The 16561-nt window shown below is 46.7% G+C and overlaps 1 protein-coding gene across 1 annotated transcript in view; it reads left to right on the forward strand.

The window, feature by feature from the left end:
• The window catches only part of LOC111974655 (RIMS-binding protein 2-like), a 163944-nt gene that overhangs the window by 132559 nt on the left and 14824 nt on the right, over positions 1 to 16561 (forward strand). Inside the window, 4 exon segments of the mRNA XM_070447014.1 lie at positions 1030 to 2145; positions 14796 to 14947; positions 15250 to 15909; positions 16115 to 16249. Coding sequence (XP_070303115.1) covers positions 1030 to 2145; positions 14796 to 14947; positions 15250 to 15909; positions 16115 to 16249 — 2063 coding nt within the window.

Here is a 16561-nt window from a genome sequence, read left to right on the forward strand (position 1 = left end):
TTTATACTACTTACTGCTCGTCACTGTGAGAGTTGTTTATACTACCTACTGCTCGTCACTGTGAGAGTTGTTTAACTACTACTGCTCGTCACTGTGAGAGTTGTATACTACTTACTGCTCGTCACTGTGAGAGTTGTTTACTACTTACTGCCGTCACTGTGAGAGTTGTTTATACTAACTTACTGCTCGTCACTGTGAGAGTTGTTTATACTACCTAATACTCGTCACTGTGAGAGTTGTTAATACTACTTACTGCTCTTCACTGAGTGTTGGTTGTTATACTACTTACTGCTCGTCACTGTGAGAGTTGTTTACTACTTACTGCTCGTCACTGTGAGAGTTTTTTATACTACCTAATACTCGTCACTGTGAGAGTTGTTTATACTACCTAATACTCGTCACTGTGAGAGTTGTTAATACTACTACTACTGCTCTTCACTGAGTGTGTTGTTTATACTACTTACTGCTCGTCACTGTGAGAGTTGTTTATACTACTTACTGCTCGTCACTGTGAGAGTTGTTTATACTACTTACTGCTCGTCACTGTAGAGTTGTTTATACTACGTACTGTCTCTCACTGTGAGAGTTGTTTTATACTACCTAATACTCGTCACTGGTGAGAGTTGTTTATACTACTTACTGCTCTTCACTGAGTGTTGTTGTTAATACTACTTACTGCTCTTCACTGAGTGTTGTTGTTAATACTACTTACTGCTCGTCACTATGAGAGTTGTTTATACTACTTAGTACTCGTCACTGTGAGAGTTGTTGTTAATACTACTTACTGCTCGTCACTTTGAGAGTTGTTTATACTACTTAGTACTCGTCACTGTGAGAGTTGTTGTTAATACTACTTACTGCTCGTCACTTTGAGAGTTGTTTATACTACCTAATACTCGTCACTGTGAGTTGTTGTTTATACTACTTACTGCTCTTCACTGTGAGTGTTGTTGTTAATACTACTTACTGCTTTTCACTATGAGTGTTGTTGTTAATAGTAATACTTACTGCTTTCTCTCTGTTCCTCAGGAGAGCTGCTGGATGGACAGCAGGGACTTGTCCCTTCCAACTTTGTGGACTTTGTTAAGGATGAGAAGATGCCCTCTGCTCAGCACAGGGACGGGGCCAAAGAGTCAGGCTACCTCAGTAGTAACCACAGCAGCCTGGGCTCCACAGGGCTGGGCAGCATGGGCCTGAGCAGCATCAGCAGCCTGCTGTCTGACAGTAAACTGGACCTGGGCCCTAGCCTAGATAGAAACCTGGAGAGAAACCTTGAGAGAAACCTGGGGAGCAACCTCAGTTCCACTCTGGGTTCCACTCACGGTTCCACTCTGGGCAGCCACATGGGTTCCACTCTGGGTTCCACTCACGGTTCCACTCTGGGCAGCCACATGGGTTCCACTCTGYGTTCCACTCACGGTTCCAGTCACGGTTCCACTGGCCTGGGTTCCAGTCTGAGCAGCACTCTGACTAGCCTGGGCAGCAGCAGCCTGGGCATGGACTTTCTGGGCTCCATGGGTTCCTGCAGTAACGGGACGGGGACCCTGGATGTCAGCATTGACGAGATTGGTGAAAACATCGTGCCTTACCCTCGCCGCATCAATCTGATCAAACAGCTGGCCAAGAGTGTGATCGTGTGCTGGGACCCTCCGGTGGTGCCGCCCGGCTGGGGCTCCATCAGTGGCTACAACGTCCTGGTGGACAAGGAGGTGAGGATGAGCGTGCCCTTTGGGGGCAAGACAAAGTCCCTTATCGAGAAACTTAACCTGGCCACCAATACCTACCGCATCTCGGTGCAGAGCATCACAGAGCGGGGCCCGTCTGACGAGCTGCGCTGCACTCTACTGGTGGGGAAGGATGTGGTGGTGGCTCCTTACTATCTGAGGGTAGACAACATCACACAGGTCTCTGCTGAGCTCTCCTGGCAGCCTAGCAACAGCAACTACAGCCACACTATCTTCCTGAACGATGTTGAGTATGACATGGTGAAGGCAGGGGCCTACAAGTACCAGTTCTTCCAACTGAAGCCCATGACCGTTTACAAGGTGAAGGCCGTGGCGCGGACACACCAGATACCTTGGCAGATGCCCATGGAGCACAGGGACAAGAGGGAGATCTCTGTGGAGTTCTGCACCCAGCCTGCAGGTCAGCCCACCTACTATCTCTCCCTTTCCCCCATCATTAAAACCAGTGGAGGCTGCTGAGGGGAGGACGGCTCATAATAATGGCTGGAATGGAGTGAATGTAATGTTATCAAACCCATGTAAACCACGTGTTCGATGTGTTTGATATCATTCCATTTATGCCGTTCCAGCCATTACTATGAGCCATCCTCCTCTCAGCAGCCACTGGTTAAAACACACACTTAGTCATCAGGTGGCATTTTGCATAATTGTAAATGCTTTCAGGTCTCCCAAAGAGGTGTACTCAGCATAACTGGCCTGGTTGTTTGTCTCTTCAGGGTGCATTGAGCATGCAGGGCTGTAGTTAGTTCCTGCTGCTTCTGCTGCCTCTTGTGTATCCAGCCTGCACAGCCGTATACTTTCACTGTGTTCTCCTGCTTTCAAAACCATTTCTGGCTAAAAAGCCTTTGGCAATTTGGCATAAACACAGCAATCTATTTACTCTAGCTCTGACAAGCTTTGAGCCCATTATATTTACAACCTTGTTACCTGACAGACATCTAAAGGCTCGTTTTCATATTTCTCAGTCACTTTTTTTGAATGCCTTCAAGGATTTGTGTGTGCTGGCTTTGATAAGWGAGGCACACGCTAAAGATGGAGGGAAAAAAAAAGTGTGATGAATAGACATCCAGGGAGCGTTTGCTGCAGAAGGCTGCATATTATCAGAGGAGGAGAGTGAAAACCGAGTCGGTAGGGGAGAAAGAGAGAAACTCTAGATGCCTAATGTGTGTAAATAGTGTATGTTCCGTAGCTCTGTGTGACTGGTCTCCCCTGAGACCCCATACAGCTCTACACACCACGAGAGAGAGAGAGAGAGAGAGAAAAAGAGAGAGAGAGAGAGAGAAAGAGACCGCACAGTCATTACTATACATACAGCTGACTCTGTCTGCCAGCGCCCTTAAACCCACTGGCTGCTAGGTTTAACTTTTCAACCACTTATAAAGAACACTACCAATGATTTCCCTCTGTTGTCTGGACATTATTAATAAGTGTTAATAAAAAAAGAAAATCAATTTGTGTCTAAAATAATGACTTAAGAACAAGCTTGCGAACTCCCAACTGTACATTTACGCAACCTTGAAATGAATTGAGCTGACCTGAATGTACTGACTAGCCCTGCTGTGTGTGAGTGACTGCTCGAGTCTAATGGAAGGGCAGAGGTCAGGAAGAGACCGAACAGGAAGGACAGCTGTACTGGGAGCTTTATGTGTTTAGGCAGCAGCAACAGGGAGGGGACTTATTACTGGGAACACACTGGGCATCTTATCAAGCGCCACCATCACATTGTGAGGTTAAGACAGCATTTGAGATGCATTCAATTACTGGAAATTGATCTTGTTCCTGTGGATGAAGTCACCAATTACATGACCCACTTCGTGCCCTCCGCCGCGCCATGAGCTATTCCAGTCCAGTTGACTGGAATATGTTGCTCATGTTGAGAACAAAGATGGTTAGAAATAACTGGATGTATCATGCAACCAAAACATCATACAAGGGTTACTCCTACTGGTTTTTGTCTGCATGAATGTACATAGATGGAAGGGTTTCACTGAGATGATTTAAATGCACATTTGAGCCCTCACTGACACTCATGCTTTATAATATTCATAGTTGAATGACTAAAACAGCTGAGTACTCAGAATGCTCAGAATGTCTACTGCTGAATCCTCCTCTTCAGAAAGGAGTAGCTATATCTCTGCTGACACTCATCTAGTGGTTAAATGTGATTTAAGATGTATTGATGCACATGCTCAGACTGCTCTGCTCTGGGTGCCTTCTGCTCTGATCTTCACTGCTCTGCTTTGAATGTCACTGCTCTGCTCTGATCTTCACTGCTCTGCTTTGAATGTCACTGCTCTGCTCTGATCTTCACTGCTCTGCTTTGAATGTCACTGCTCTGCTTTGAATGTCACTGCTCTGCTCTGATCTTCACTCCTGCTTTGGAATTTCACTGCTCTGCTCTGACCTTCACTGCTCTGCTCTGAATTTCACTGCTCTGCTCTGACCTTCACTGCTCTGCTCTTCACTGCTCTGCTCTTCACTGTCTCTGCTCTGCCTCTCACTACTCTGCTCTGATTTTCACTGCTCTGCTCTGATCTCCTCTGCTTCTGATTCTCCACTGCTCTGCTCTGATCTTCACTGCTCTGCTCTGATCTCCTCTGCTCTGCTCTTCACTGCTCTGCTCTGCTCTTCACTGCTCTGCTCTACTCTACTTTGCCCTCTGCTCTGTTCTCTGCTCTACTCTGCTCTGCTCAGAGATAATGCTGAATGGCAGCTGACTGCATCTGCTACCTCTGTATGACTGTGTGTGTGTGTGTGTTTATATGTCTGTTGTGTGTGTGTGTGTGTGTGTGTGTGTGTGTGGTTGTGTTTATATGTCTGTGTGTGTGTGTGTGTGTGTGTGTGTGTGTGTGTGTGTGTGTGTGTGTGTGTGTGTGTGTGTGTGTGTGTGTGTTGTGTGTGTGTGTGGTGTGTGTGTGTGTTGTGTTGTGTGTTGTCTCTCTCTCTCTCTCTGCCGCACTGGCAGCCAGCACAGAGATTGGTCCTGTTGATTTAGCATGCAGCAGAGCAGAGGTAGAGGGACTGTGAAAAATCAACCTGACTGCCTCTGCTGTTCTGAGGAATATTTGGACAGAATTCCTGACAGCATGATAATGTTACACCATAGACATACATATGTAGACATGCTGTAGTGGACACAAAACATACACACCACGGGATATGGTACATACGGTACCCACACCTTAAGCATTACTTACATATATACAATAATGCTCGGTCCCGTGTGGCTCAGTTGGTAGAGCATGCGCTTGCAACGCCAGGGTTGTGGGTTCATCCCCACGGGGACCAGGATGAAATAGTATGAACTTTCCAATTTGTAAGTCGCTCTGGATAAGAGCGTCTGCTAAATGACTTAAATGTAAATGTAAATATACAGTGGGGAGAACAAGTATTGATACACTGCCGATTTTGCAGTTTTCCTACTTACAAAGCATGTAGAGGTCTGTCATTTTTATCAATAGGTACACTCAACTGTGAGAGACGGAATCTAAAACAAAAGTCCAGAAAATCACATTGTATGATTTAAGTAATTCATTTGCATTATTGCATGACATAAGTATTTGATCACCTACCAACCAGTAAGAATTCCGGCTCTCACAGACCTGTTAGTTTTTCTTTAAAAACCCTCCGTTCTCCACTCATTACCTGTATTAACTGCACCTGTTTGAACTCGTTACCGTATAAAAGAACACCTGTCCACACACTCAATCAAACAGACTCCAACCTCTCCACAATGGCCAAGACCAGAGAGCTGTGTAAGGACATCAGGGATAAATTGTAAGCCTGTACAAGGCTGGGATGGGCTACAGGACAATAGGCAAGCAGCTTGATGAGAAGGCAACAACTGTTGCACAATTATTAGAAAATGGAAAGAAGTTCAAGATGACGTCAATCACCCTCGGTCTGGCTCCATGTAAGATCTCACCTCGTGGGGCATCAATGATCATGAGGAATGTGAGGGATCAGCCCAGAACTACACGGCAGGACTTGGTCAATGACCTGAAGAGAGCTGGACCACAGTCTCAAAAAAAACCATTAGTAACACACTACGCCGTCATGGATTAAAATCCTGCAGCGCACGCAAGGTCCCCCTGCTCAAGCCAGCGCATGTCCAGGCCCGTCTGAAGTTTGCCAATGACCATCTGGATGATCCAGAGGAGGAATGGAGAAAGGTCATGTGGTCTGATGAGACAAAAATAGAGCTTTTTGCTCTAAACTCCACTCGCCGTGTTTGGAGGAATAGAAGGATGAGTACAACCCCAAGAACACCATCCCAACCGTGAAGCATGGAGGTGGAAACATAATTCTTTGGGGATGCTTTTCTGCAAAGGTACAGGACGACTGCACCGTATTGAGAGGATGGATGGGGCCATGTATCGCGAGATCTACACCAACAACCTCCTTCCCTCAGTAAGAGCATTGAAGATGGGTCGTGGCTGGGTCTTCCAGCATGACAACGACCCGAAACACACAGCCAGGGCAACTAAGGAGTGGCTCCGTAAGAACATCTCAAGGTCCTTGGAGTGCCTAGCCAGTCTCCAGACCTGAACCCAATAGAAAATCTTTGGAGGGAGCCGAAAGTCCGTATTGCCCAGCGACAGCCCCGAAACCTGAAGGATCTGGAGAAGGTCTGTATGGAGGAGTGGGCCAAAATCCCTGCTGCAGTGTGTGCAAACCGGTCAAGAACTACAGGAAACGTATGATCTCTGTAATTGCAAACTAAGGTTTCTGTACCAAATATTAAGTTCTGTTTTCTGATGTATCAAATACTTATGTCATGCAATAAAATGCAAATTAATTACTTAAAAATCATACAATGATTTTCTGGATTTTTTTTTAATTCCGTCTCTACAGTTAAGTGTACCTATGATAAAAATTACAGACCTCTACATGCTTTGTAAGTAGGAAAACCTGCAAATCATCAGTGTATCAAATACTTGTTCTCCCCACTGTACATACATACATAAATACATAAAAAATAAATATATATACTGTATATTTCACCTTTATTTAACCAGGTAGGCCAGTTGAGAACAAGTTTTACAACTGCGACCTGGTCAATATAAAGCAAAGCAGTGTGACACAAACAACAACAAAGAGTTACACATAAACAAATGTACTGTCACGCCCTGACCTTAGAGAGCCTTTCTATTTCTCTATTTGGTTAGGTCAGGGTGTGATTTGGGTGGGCAATCTAGTTTTCCTATTTCTTTGTTTGGCCGGGTATGGTTCCCAATCAGAGGCAGCTGTCTATCGTTGTCTCTGATTGGGGATCATACTTATGCAGCCTTTTTTCCCACCTTAGGTTGTGGAATCTTGTTTTTGCATAGTTGCTGTCTAGCCCTGCAGAACTTTACGTTCGTATATTTTTTCATTTTTTTTGTTGTTCATCAAAATAAAGGAAGATGTACGCTTACAACGCTGCGCCTTGGTCTCATTCTCTAAATGAGCGTAACAGATGATCCCACCACAAACGGACCAAGCAGCGTGGCCAGGAGGAGCAGACATCCTGGACATGGGAGGAGATCCTGGACGGGAAGGGATCATGGACATGGGAGGAGATCCTGGCTGGAAAGGATCGCCTTCCATGGGAGCAGATGGAGGCAGCGAAGGAGCAACAGCGACGACGCTGGGGTTCGCGGCCACAATGACAGCCCAAAGGACAGCCCCAATTTTTATTTTGGGGGGGGGGACACGGGGTGGTCACACGGGGTGGTCGGCGGTGCCGAGGTGTGAACCAGGGACAACCTGGAAGGAGGTAGAGAGGTGGTCGGTCGACCCAGGGAGAGTGCCAGAGCCCGCCTGGGATTCAATAGAACAGTGCGAGGAGGGATACCGGAGAATGGAGTTGGTGAGGAGTATGCGGTAACGTAGGTGGTACCAGCCCGGTACCCCCAGTGCCGGCCCCACGCACCAAGCTCCTGGCGACAGTTCCCAGTCCAGTGATGATCCATGGCACGAAGCCTCCAGTGATGATCCATGGCCCGAAGCCTCCAGTGATGATCCATGGCCCGAAGCCTCCAGTGATGATCCATGGCCCGAAGCCTCCCGTGATGATCCATGGTCGCGAAGCCTCCCGTGCATGAATCCATGCACGACGCCTCCAGTGATGATCCATGGCCCGGAGCCTCCAGTGATGATCCATGGCACGGAGCCTCCAATGATGATCCATGCCACGAAGCCTGCAGTGATGATCCATGGACCGGAGCCTGCAGTGATGATCCATGGCCCGAAGCCTCCAGTGATGATCCATGGCGCGAAGCCTCCAGTGATGATCCATAGCCCGAAGCCTCCAGCGACGGTCTGCGGTCCGGAGTCTCCAGCGACGGTCGGCGGTCCGGAGCCTCCAGCAATGATCCGCGGCCCGGAGCCTCCGGCGACGATCTACAGTCCGGTCCCACGGAGGCGGAACGATCAGCGAGTGGAGCGGGGTCTACGCCCCGAACCGGAGCCGCCACCGAGGCTAGATGCCCTCCCGGACCCTTCCCGGACCCTTCCTCAGAGTCAGGTTTTGCAGCCGGAGTCCGCACCTTTGGGGGGGTACTGTCACGCCCTGACCTTAGAGAGCCTTTCTACTTCTCTATTTGGTTAGGTCAGGGTGTGATTTGGGTAGGCAATCTAGTTTTCCTATTTCTTTGTTTGGCCGGGTATGGTTCCCAGTCAGAGGCAGCTGTCTATCGTTGTCTCTGATTGGGGATCATACTTAGGCAGCCCTTTTCCCACCTTAGGTTGTGGAATCTTGTTTTTGCACAGTTACTGGGTAGCCTGCAGAACGTTACGTTCGTTTATAATTTGTTGTTTTTTGGTGTTCATCAATAAAGAAAGATGTACGCTTACCACGCTGCACCTTGGCCTCATTCCATCAACGAACGTAACATGTACAGTCAATAACACAATAGAAAAGTCTATATACAGTGTGTGCAAATGGCGTAAGGAGGTAAGGCAATAAATAGGCCATAGTAGTGAAGTAATTACAATTTAGCAAGTTTACACTGGAGTGATAGATGTGCAGATGATGATGTGCAAGTAGAAAATAGCAAAAAAGTAAATAAAACAATATGGGGATGAGGTAGGTAGTTGGATGGGCTATTTACAGATGGGCTGTGTACAGCTGCAGCAATCGGTAAGCTGCACATATTGCTGATGCTTAAAGTTAGTGAGGGAGATATAAGTCTCCAACTTCAGTGATTTTTGCAATTCGTTCCAGTCATTGGCAGTAGAGAACTGGAAGGATAGGCGGCCAAAGGAGGTGTTGGCTTTGGGTATGACCAGTGAGATATACCTGCTGGAGCGCGTGCTACGGGTGGGGGTTGTTATGGTGACCAATTGAGCTGAGAGGCGGAGCTTTACCTAGCAGAGACTTATAGATGACTTGGAGCCACTGGGTCTGGTGGCGAATATGTAGCGAGGGCCAGCCGACGAGAGCTTACAGGTCGCAGTGGTGGGTGGTATATGGGGCTTTGGTGACAAAACGGATGGCACTTTGATAGACTGCATCCAATTTGCTGAGTAGAGTGTCGGAGGCTATTTTGRAAATGACATCGCTGAAGTTGAGGATCGGTAGGATAGTCAGTTTTACGAGGGTATGTTTGGCAGCGTGAGCGAAGGAGGCTTTGTTGCGAAATAGAAAGCCGATTTCTATATTTAATTTTGGATTGGAGATGTTTAATATGAGTCTGGAAGGAGAGTTTACAGTCTAGCCAGACACCTAGGTATTTGTAGTTGTCCACATATTCTAAGTCAGAACCGTCCAGAGTAGTGATGCTAGTCAGGCGGGCGGGTGTGGAGCATGCATTTAGTTTTACTAGCGTTTAAGAGCAGTTGGAGGCCACGGAAGGAGTGTTGTATGGTATTGAAGCTCGTTTGGACGTTTGTTAACACCGTGTACAAAGAAGGGCCATATGTATACAGAATGGTGTCATCTGTGTAGAGGTGGATCAAGGAATCACCCGCAGCAAGAGCGGCATCGTTGATATATACAGAAAAAAGAGTCGGCCCGAGAATTGAACCCTGTGGTACCGCCATAGAGCCTGCCAGAGGTCTGGACAACAGGCCCTCCGATTTGACACACTGAACTATGTCTGAGAAGTAGTTGGTGAACCAGGCAAGGCAGTCATTTGAGAAACCAAGGCTGTTGAGTCTGCCGATAAGAATGTGGTGATTGACAGAGTCGAAAGCCTTGGCCAGGTCGATGAAGACGGCTGCACAGTACTGTCTTTTATCGATGGCGGTTCTGATATCGTTTAGTACCTTGAGCGTGGCTGAGGTGCACCCGTGACCAGCTCGGGAACCAGATTGCACAGTGGAGAAGGTACAGTGGGATTCGAAATGGTCAGTGATCTGTATGTTAACTTGGCTTTCGAAGACTTTAGAAAGGTAGGGCAGGATGGATATACGTCTGTAACAGTTTGGGTCTAGAGTGTCAGGGGGATGACCGTGGCAGCTTTCCGATCTTTAGGAATCTCGGACGATACAAAAGAGAGGTTGAACAGACTGGTAATAGGGGTTGCAACAATGGTGGCGGATAATTTTAGAAAGAGAAGGTTCAGATTGWCTAGCCCAGCTGATTTGTACGGGTCCAGGTTTTGCAGCTCTTTCAGAACATCTGCTATTTGGGTGAAGAAGAAGCTGGGGAGGCTTGGGCAAGTAGCTGCAGGGGATGCAGAGCAGTTGGCTGGGGTTGGGGTAGTCAGGAGGAAAGCATGGCCAGCCGTAGAGAAATGCTTATTGAAATTCTAGATTTTCGTGGATTTATCGGTGGTGACAGTGTTTCCTAGTCTCAGTGCAGTGGGCAGCTGGGAAGAGGTGCTCCTATTCTCCATGGACTTTACAGTGTCCCAAAACTTTTTGGAGTTACAGGATGCAAATTTCTGTTTGAAAAAGCTAGCCTTTGCTTTCCTAAATGACTGCGTGTATTGGTTCCTGACTTCCCTAAAAAGTTGCATATCGCGGGGACTATTCGACYCTAGTGCAGTCCCCCACAGGATATTTTTGTGCTGGTGTAACAGTATAGCTTCCGTCCCTTTCCTCGCCCCTACCTGGGCTCGAACCAGGGACCCTCTGCACACAGACAACAGTCACCCTCGAAGCATTGTTACCCATCGCGCCACAAAAGCCACGTCCCTTGCAGAGCAYGGGGAACAACTACTTCAAGGTCTCAGAGCGAGTGAAGTCGCCAATTGAAACGCTATTAGCGCGTACCCCGCTAACGAGCTAGCCATTTCACATCGGTTACACTGGTCAAGGGCAGTCAGGTCTGGAGTGAACCAAGGGCTATATCTGTTCTTAGTTCTACATTTTTTGAAAGGGGCATGCTTATTTAAGATGGTGAGGAAATTACTTTTAAAGAATGACCAGGCATCCTCTACTGACGGGATGAGGTCAATATCCTTCCAGGATACCCGGGCCAGGTCGATTAGAAAGGCCTGCTCGCAGAAGTGTTTTAGGGAGAACCCAATCAAACTAGGGAGAAACCATGTACATACAGTGGGGCAAAAAAGTATTTAGTCAGCCACCAATTGTGCAAGTTCTCCCACATAAAAAGATGAGTCCTCCACTCGTTACCTGTATTAATGGCACCTGTTTGAACTTGTTATCAGTATAAAAGACACCTGTCCACAACCTCAAACAGTCACACTCCAAACTCCAATATGGCCAAGACCAAAGAGCTGTCAAAGGACACCAGAAACAAAATTGTAGACCTGCACCAGGCTGGGAAGACTGAATCTGCAATAGGTAAGCAGCTTGGTTTGAAGAAATCAACTGTGGGTGCAATTATTAGGAAATGGAAGACATACAAGACCACTGATAATCTCCCTCGATCTGGGGCTCCACGCAAGATCTCACCCCGTGGGGTCAAAATGATCACAAGAACGGTGAGCAAAAATCCCAGAACCACACGGGGGGACCTAGTGAATGACCTGCAGAGAGCTGGGACCAAAGTAACAAAGCCTACCATCAGTAACACACTACGCRGCAAGGGACTCAAATCCTGCAGTGCCAGACGTGTCCCCCTGCTTAAGCCAGTACATGTCCAGGCCCGTCTGAAGTTTGCTAGAGAGCATTTGGATGATCCAGAAGAAGATTGGGAGAATGTCATATGGTCAGATGAAACCAAAATATAACTTTTTGGTAAAAACTCAACTTGTCGTGTTTGGAGGACAAAGAATGCTGAGTTGCATCCAAAGAACACCATACCTACTGTGAAGCATGGGGGTGGAAACATCATGCTTTGGGGCTGTTTTTCTGCAAAGGGACCAGGACGACTGATCCGTGTAAAGGAAAGAATGAATGGGGCCATGTATCGTGAGATTTTGAGTGAAAACCTCCTTCCATCAGCAAGGGCATTGAAGATGAAACGTGGCTGGGTCTTTCAGCATGACAATGATCCCAAACACACCGCAACGGATTTTTTTTTCTCATTTTGTCTGTCATAGTTGAAGTGTACCTATGATGAAAAGTACAGGCCTCTCTCATCTTTTTAAGTGGGAGAACTTGCACAATTGGTGGCTGACTAAATACTTTTTTGCCCCACTGTACATACATATATACATACTGTACAAGCCCATCCTCCCCAGTTAAGGTGCCACCAACCTCCTGTGACACATACACACACACACATCCCTCGATTATGTGTAGTACTTGTCCATCATGAGGTTGCTACAACCTAGCCTATGAATTAAGGTTTACAGCGTAGTTGCACAGATCGAGAGAAATTAGAGTAATCAAGGTTACAGACATTGACACATTGAATACCGCTTTGCACACGCTTGCCTGCGTCTAGCTGATCAAGGGTGTAATCGTTAGTCCAACAGTTGCAAATTAGATTTTCTATTGGACAAATTCAGGTGTGTTTATSCCCGTTTCYTTCCATTTACTTCCATTTAAGAAACATTTTTCAACAGAATCGGCAGAATGTATACACCCCTGATCCCACYCAAACACGGTTAACTTTCATTGCATCCACATACAAACAGCATGATCCCTTTGATCGTTGTATAATTCCTTGCATCTACGCACTCTCCTCCTCTCACCTTTTCCCTTCGCTTGTGGACTTCAGTGTACAACACATCAGCTGTCTGTGGCCAGGCGAAAAAACCTTTCCAAGCAAAAACCTTCATATCATACCTGCTAACCGCTYCACACAGCCTACATTGTTGTCACCATATTAGCTAAAGTCATAGTCAACATAGCTACTAGAACTAACGTATTAGTAAACCCGCTACAATCATGTTGTACTGGGTACAGTTAGCAAGCAGTTTAGCAGTTACACCGGCGGGCCCCGGTGGCAATAAATAAATTAAATCAAAAGCTTACCTTGACTTAGAGTTTGTGTTGGATAGCCATAGCCAGCTAGCTAACACAGCATCCCTCTCTGTTTGAGCCAGGTGTTTGACTAAGTGAAAGTGAAAAGAAAATACAACGAAATATAGATATCTCTCTCCTCTCTCTTGCTTCTCCTTCATTTTTTCAAAACTATTCAACTATGGTATTTCTCTCTCTGAGTCAGCTACTGACCACAATTTATGCCCTGCGGTGCTAGCTTATGCTTTCAGTACTAGATTAATTCTCTGATCCTTTGATTGAGTGGACAACATGTCAGTTCATGCTACAAGAGCTTTGATTGGTTGGAGGACGTCCTCCGGATGTGGTCATAATTACTGTGTAAGTCTATAGAAGGGGGTGAGAACCACAAGCCTCGTAGGTTTTGTATCGAAGTCAATGTACCCAGAGGAGGACGGTTAACTAGCTGTCTTCCGGCTACACCATGGGGAGCGTTGCTGCATCTCTATTTTCAGGTCTCTCCAAAGATGTTTAATTGGGTTCGGGCTCTGACTGGGCCACTCAAGGACATTCAGAGACTTGTCCCGAAGCCCCTCCTGCATTGTCTTGGCTGTGTGCTTTGGGTCATTGTCCTGTTGGAAGGTGAACCTTCGCCGCAGTCTGAGGTCCTGAGCGCTCTAAAGCAGGTTTTCATCAAGGATCTCTATGTACTTTCCTCCGTTKATCTTTCCCTCGATCCTGATTAGTCTCCCAGTCCCTGCTGCTGAAAAACATCCCCACAGCATGATGCTGCCACCACCATGCTTCACTGTAGGGATGGTGCCTGGTTTCCTCCATACTTGGCATTCAGGCCAAAGAGTTCAATCTTGGTTTAATCAGACCAGAAGTCTGAGAGTCCTTTAGGTGCCTTTTGGCAAACTCCAAGTGATGATGGAGGCCACTGTGTTCTTGGAGACCTTCAATGCTGCAGACATTTTTTGATACCCATCACCAGATCTGTGCCTCGACACAATCCTGTTTCGGAGCTCTACGGACAGTTCCTTCGACATGGCTTGGTTTTTGCTCTTACATGCACTGTCAACTGTGGGACCATTATACAGACAGGTGTGTGCCTTTCCAAATCATGTCCAATCAATTGAATTTACCACAGGTGGACTCCAATCAAGTTGTAGAAACATCTCAAGGATGATCAATGGAAATAGGATGCACCTGAGCTCAATTTTGAGTCTCATAGCAAAGGGTCTGAARACAAACATTTCTATAAACCTGTTTTCTCTTTGTCGTTATGGGGTATTGTGTGTAGATTGATGAGGGGAAAAAAGAATGTAATACATTTTAGAATAAGGCTGTAACATAACAAAATGTGAAAAAAGTCAAGGGGTCTGAATACTTTCCGAATGCACTGTATTTAGTATAGTTTTATCTACAAATTATACATTTTGAATGTTTCACTATTTTTATTTTTATGAAATTCACTGAGGAGGATGGTCCTCCCCTTCCTCCTCTGAGGAGCCTCCACTGACATACATATAGTACAAATCATACTGTTTTCTTATTACCTCATTACACAGATTTTTGATTGCATAAAAAAATCTAATGCAACATGAACTATCTGAGTGCCTCTGGTATTGTATGGAATCAGGTCAATACATTATATTCTTTTGAAGGAACATACAAACTGTTCAGCTGATAGGGTATTGTTTTCTAAATGTTGTAGTGTATTGTGTTTACATCCTTACACTCCTGTGTGTCTGCTGTACTCCGTAGGTCCTCCCTTTCCTCCCCAGGAGGTGCAGGTCCAGTTGGGCCAGAACCCCGGGGTTCTGCAGGTGCGATGGAAACCCCCCATCCTCACCCCCACTGGAACCTCCAACGGAGCCAACGTGATTGGCTATGCCGTGTGCACAAAGGGACAAAAGGTGCATTAGAATGATGTATTATGCAGAACCTGATGTTTAATGCTGTGAAAGTGAGTGCGTGGTGTAACAGCTAACCCTCAATGCTGTGATTTGTGTGTAACACTCTACTGCCGTCTGCTGGAGAGTGGTGATGTAACAGTGATGTTCAGTCCATGGTTTCTGTAGGCCTTATGTAATGCAGTGGTTTGAAAACAGAGGTTTACCAGGCCCCATTTTGCCTGAAATTCAGAAATAATATATTGGGTATGTTACTTAAGACATGTGAATTGAAGTGTCTTGTCCCTGTCCCTGTGTGTGTCCAGATAGCGGAGGTGATGTACCCAACAGCTGACTATGTGACAGTGGAGCTGAATAGGATCCAGTGTCTGGAGGCCAGGGAGATCATTGTCAGGACGTTATCAGCACAAGGAGAGTCTCAGGATTCCACCGTGGCCACCATACCGCACAATATCCTGGGGCCTCCCCATCACTCACCCCACCACCGCTCCCCTCCACACCCCCATCCTATGCCTCAACCCCAGCACCATCAGCCACACACACAAACACACCCGCCATACCCCCAGACCTACCCCCCATCTCACCCCCAACCTCAGGTCCACCCTCTGCCTCGATCCCAGCCCCACACCCTGCCTCATGGTCAGCCTCTGCGCCACCCACTCCCTCACCCCCAGCCCCAACACCAGCCCTACCCCGTGTCTAAGCCCAATTTAGTAAGTGCCAGAGAGTCAGAAACCAAAGAGTATGAGGCGGGCCTGCGGCCTGGCCCGCCCTGGGAACGCTCCCCTTCGCCCCTCCCTCCTACCATGCGTGGACACACTRTGGAGCCGCCCCACTTCCAGGGGCGTCGTTCACCCTCTCCTCAGAGGATCCTGCCCCAGCCTCAGGGAGCCCCCATCCCCAACACCATCGCCAAGGCCATGGCCAGGGAAGCTGCACAGAGAGTGTTCGCTGAGAACAACCGGGTAAGCAGCCACTTCAGATTTGCCTATGACATGATGATACACAGTACAGCGCAAACAGAGTTTGATTTGAGTACCAAGTGCCTCATAGACTCTCAGGGTACTATTGAGTCAATACTATAGAGAACTAATATCATGTATCATTATGATAGTGTGATGCATCTGCAGCTATGTATAAGGTTTGCTTGTCTGTGTTTTCCTGTGTCAGATGGAGAAGAGGAACATCTTCAGTGAGCGGAGCGTGAACTCTGATGAGGAGGAGGATGGTTATGTCTCTCCCCACACCAGGAGGAGAGGGGCCTCTGTGGACGAATTCCTCAGAGGCTCTGAACTGGGAAGACATGTACGGGTAATACAAAACAACAACTCTGTCACAGCTTAAATACAGAATAATACAGTTTGTTTCTGTTCCAATCATCGCTCTGGGAAAATGAAGAAAAAGATATGATTGTAACCTGATTTAACTCCATGTTAAATCAAATCAAATCACATTTTATTTGTCACGTGTCGAATACAACAGGTGGAGACCTTACTGTGAAATGCTTACTTACAAGCCCTTAACCAACAATGCAGTTTTAAGAAAATATCTACTAAATAAACTAAAGTAAAACATTTAAAAATTACAATAACAAGGCAATATATATACWGGGGGTAC

Source organism: Salvelinus sp. IW2-2015, linkage group LG15, assembly GCF_002910315.2.
Source record: "Salvelinus sp. IW2-2015 linkage group LG15, ASM291031v2, whole genome shotgun sequence".
Lineage (NCBI taxonomy): Eukaryota > Metazoa > Chordata > Actinopteri > Salmoniformes > Salmonidae > Salvelinus > Salvelinus sp. IW2-2015.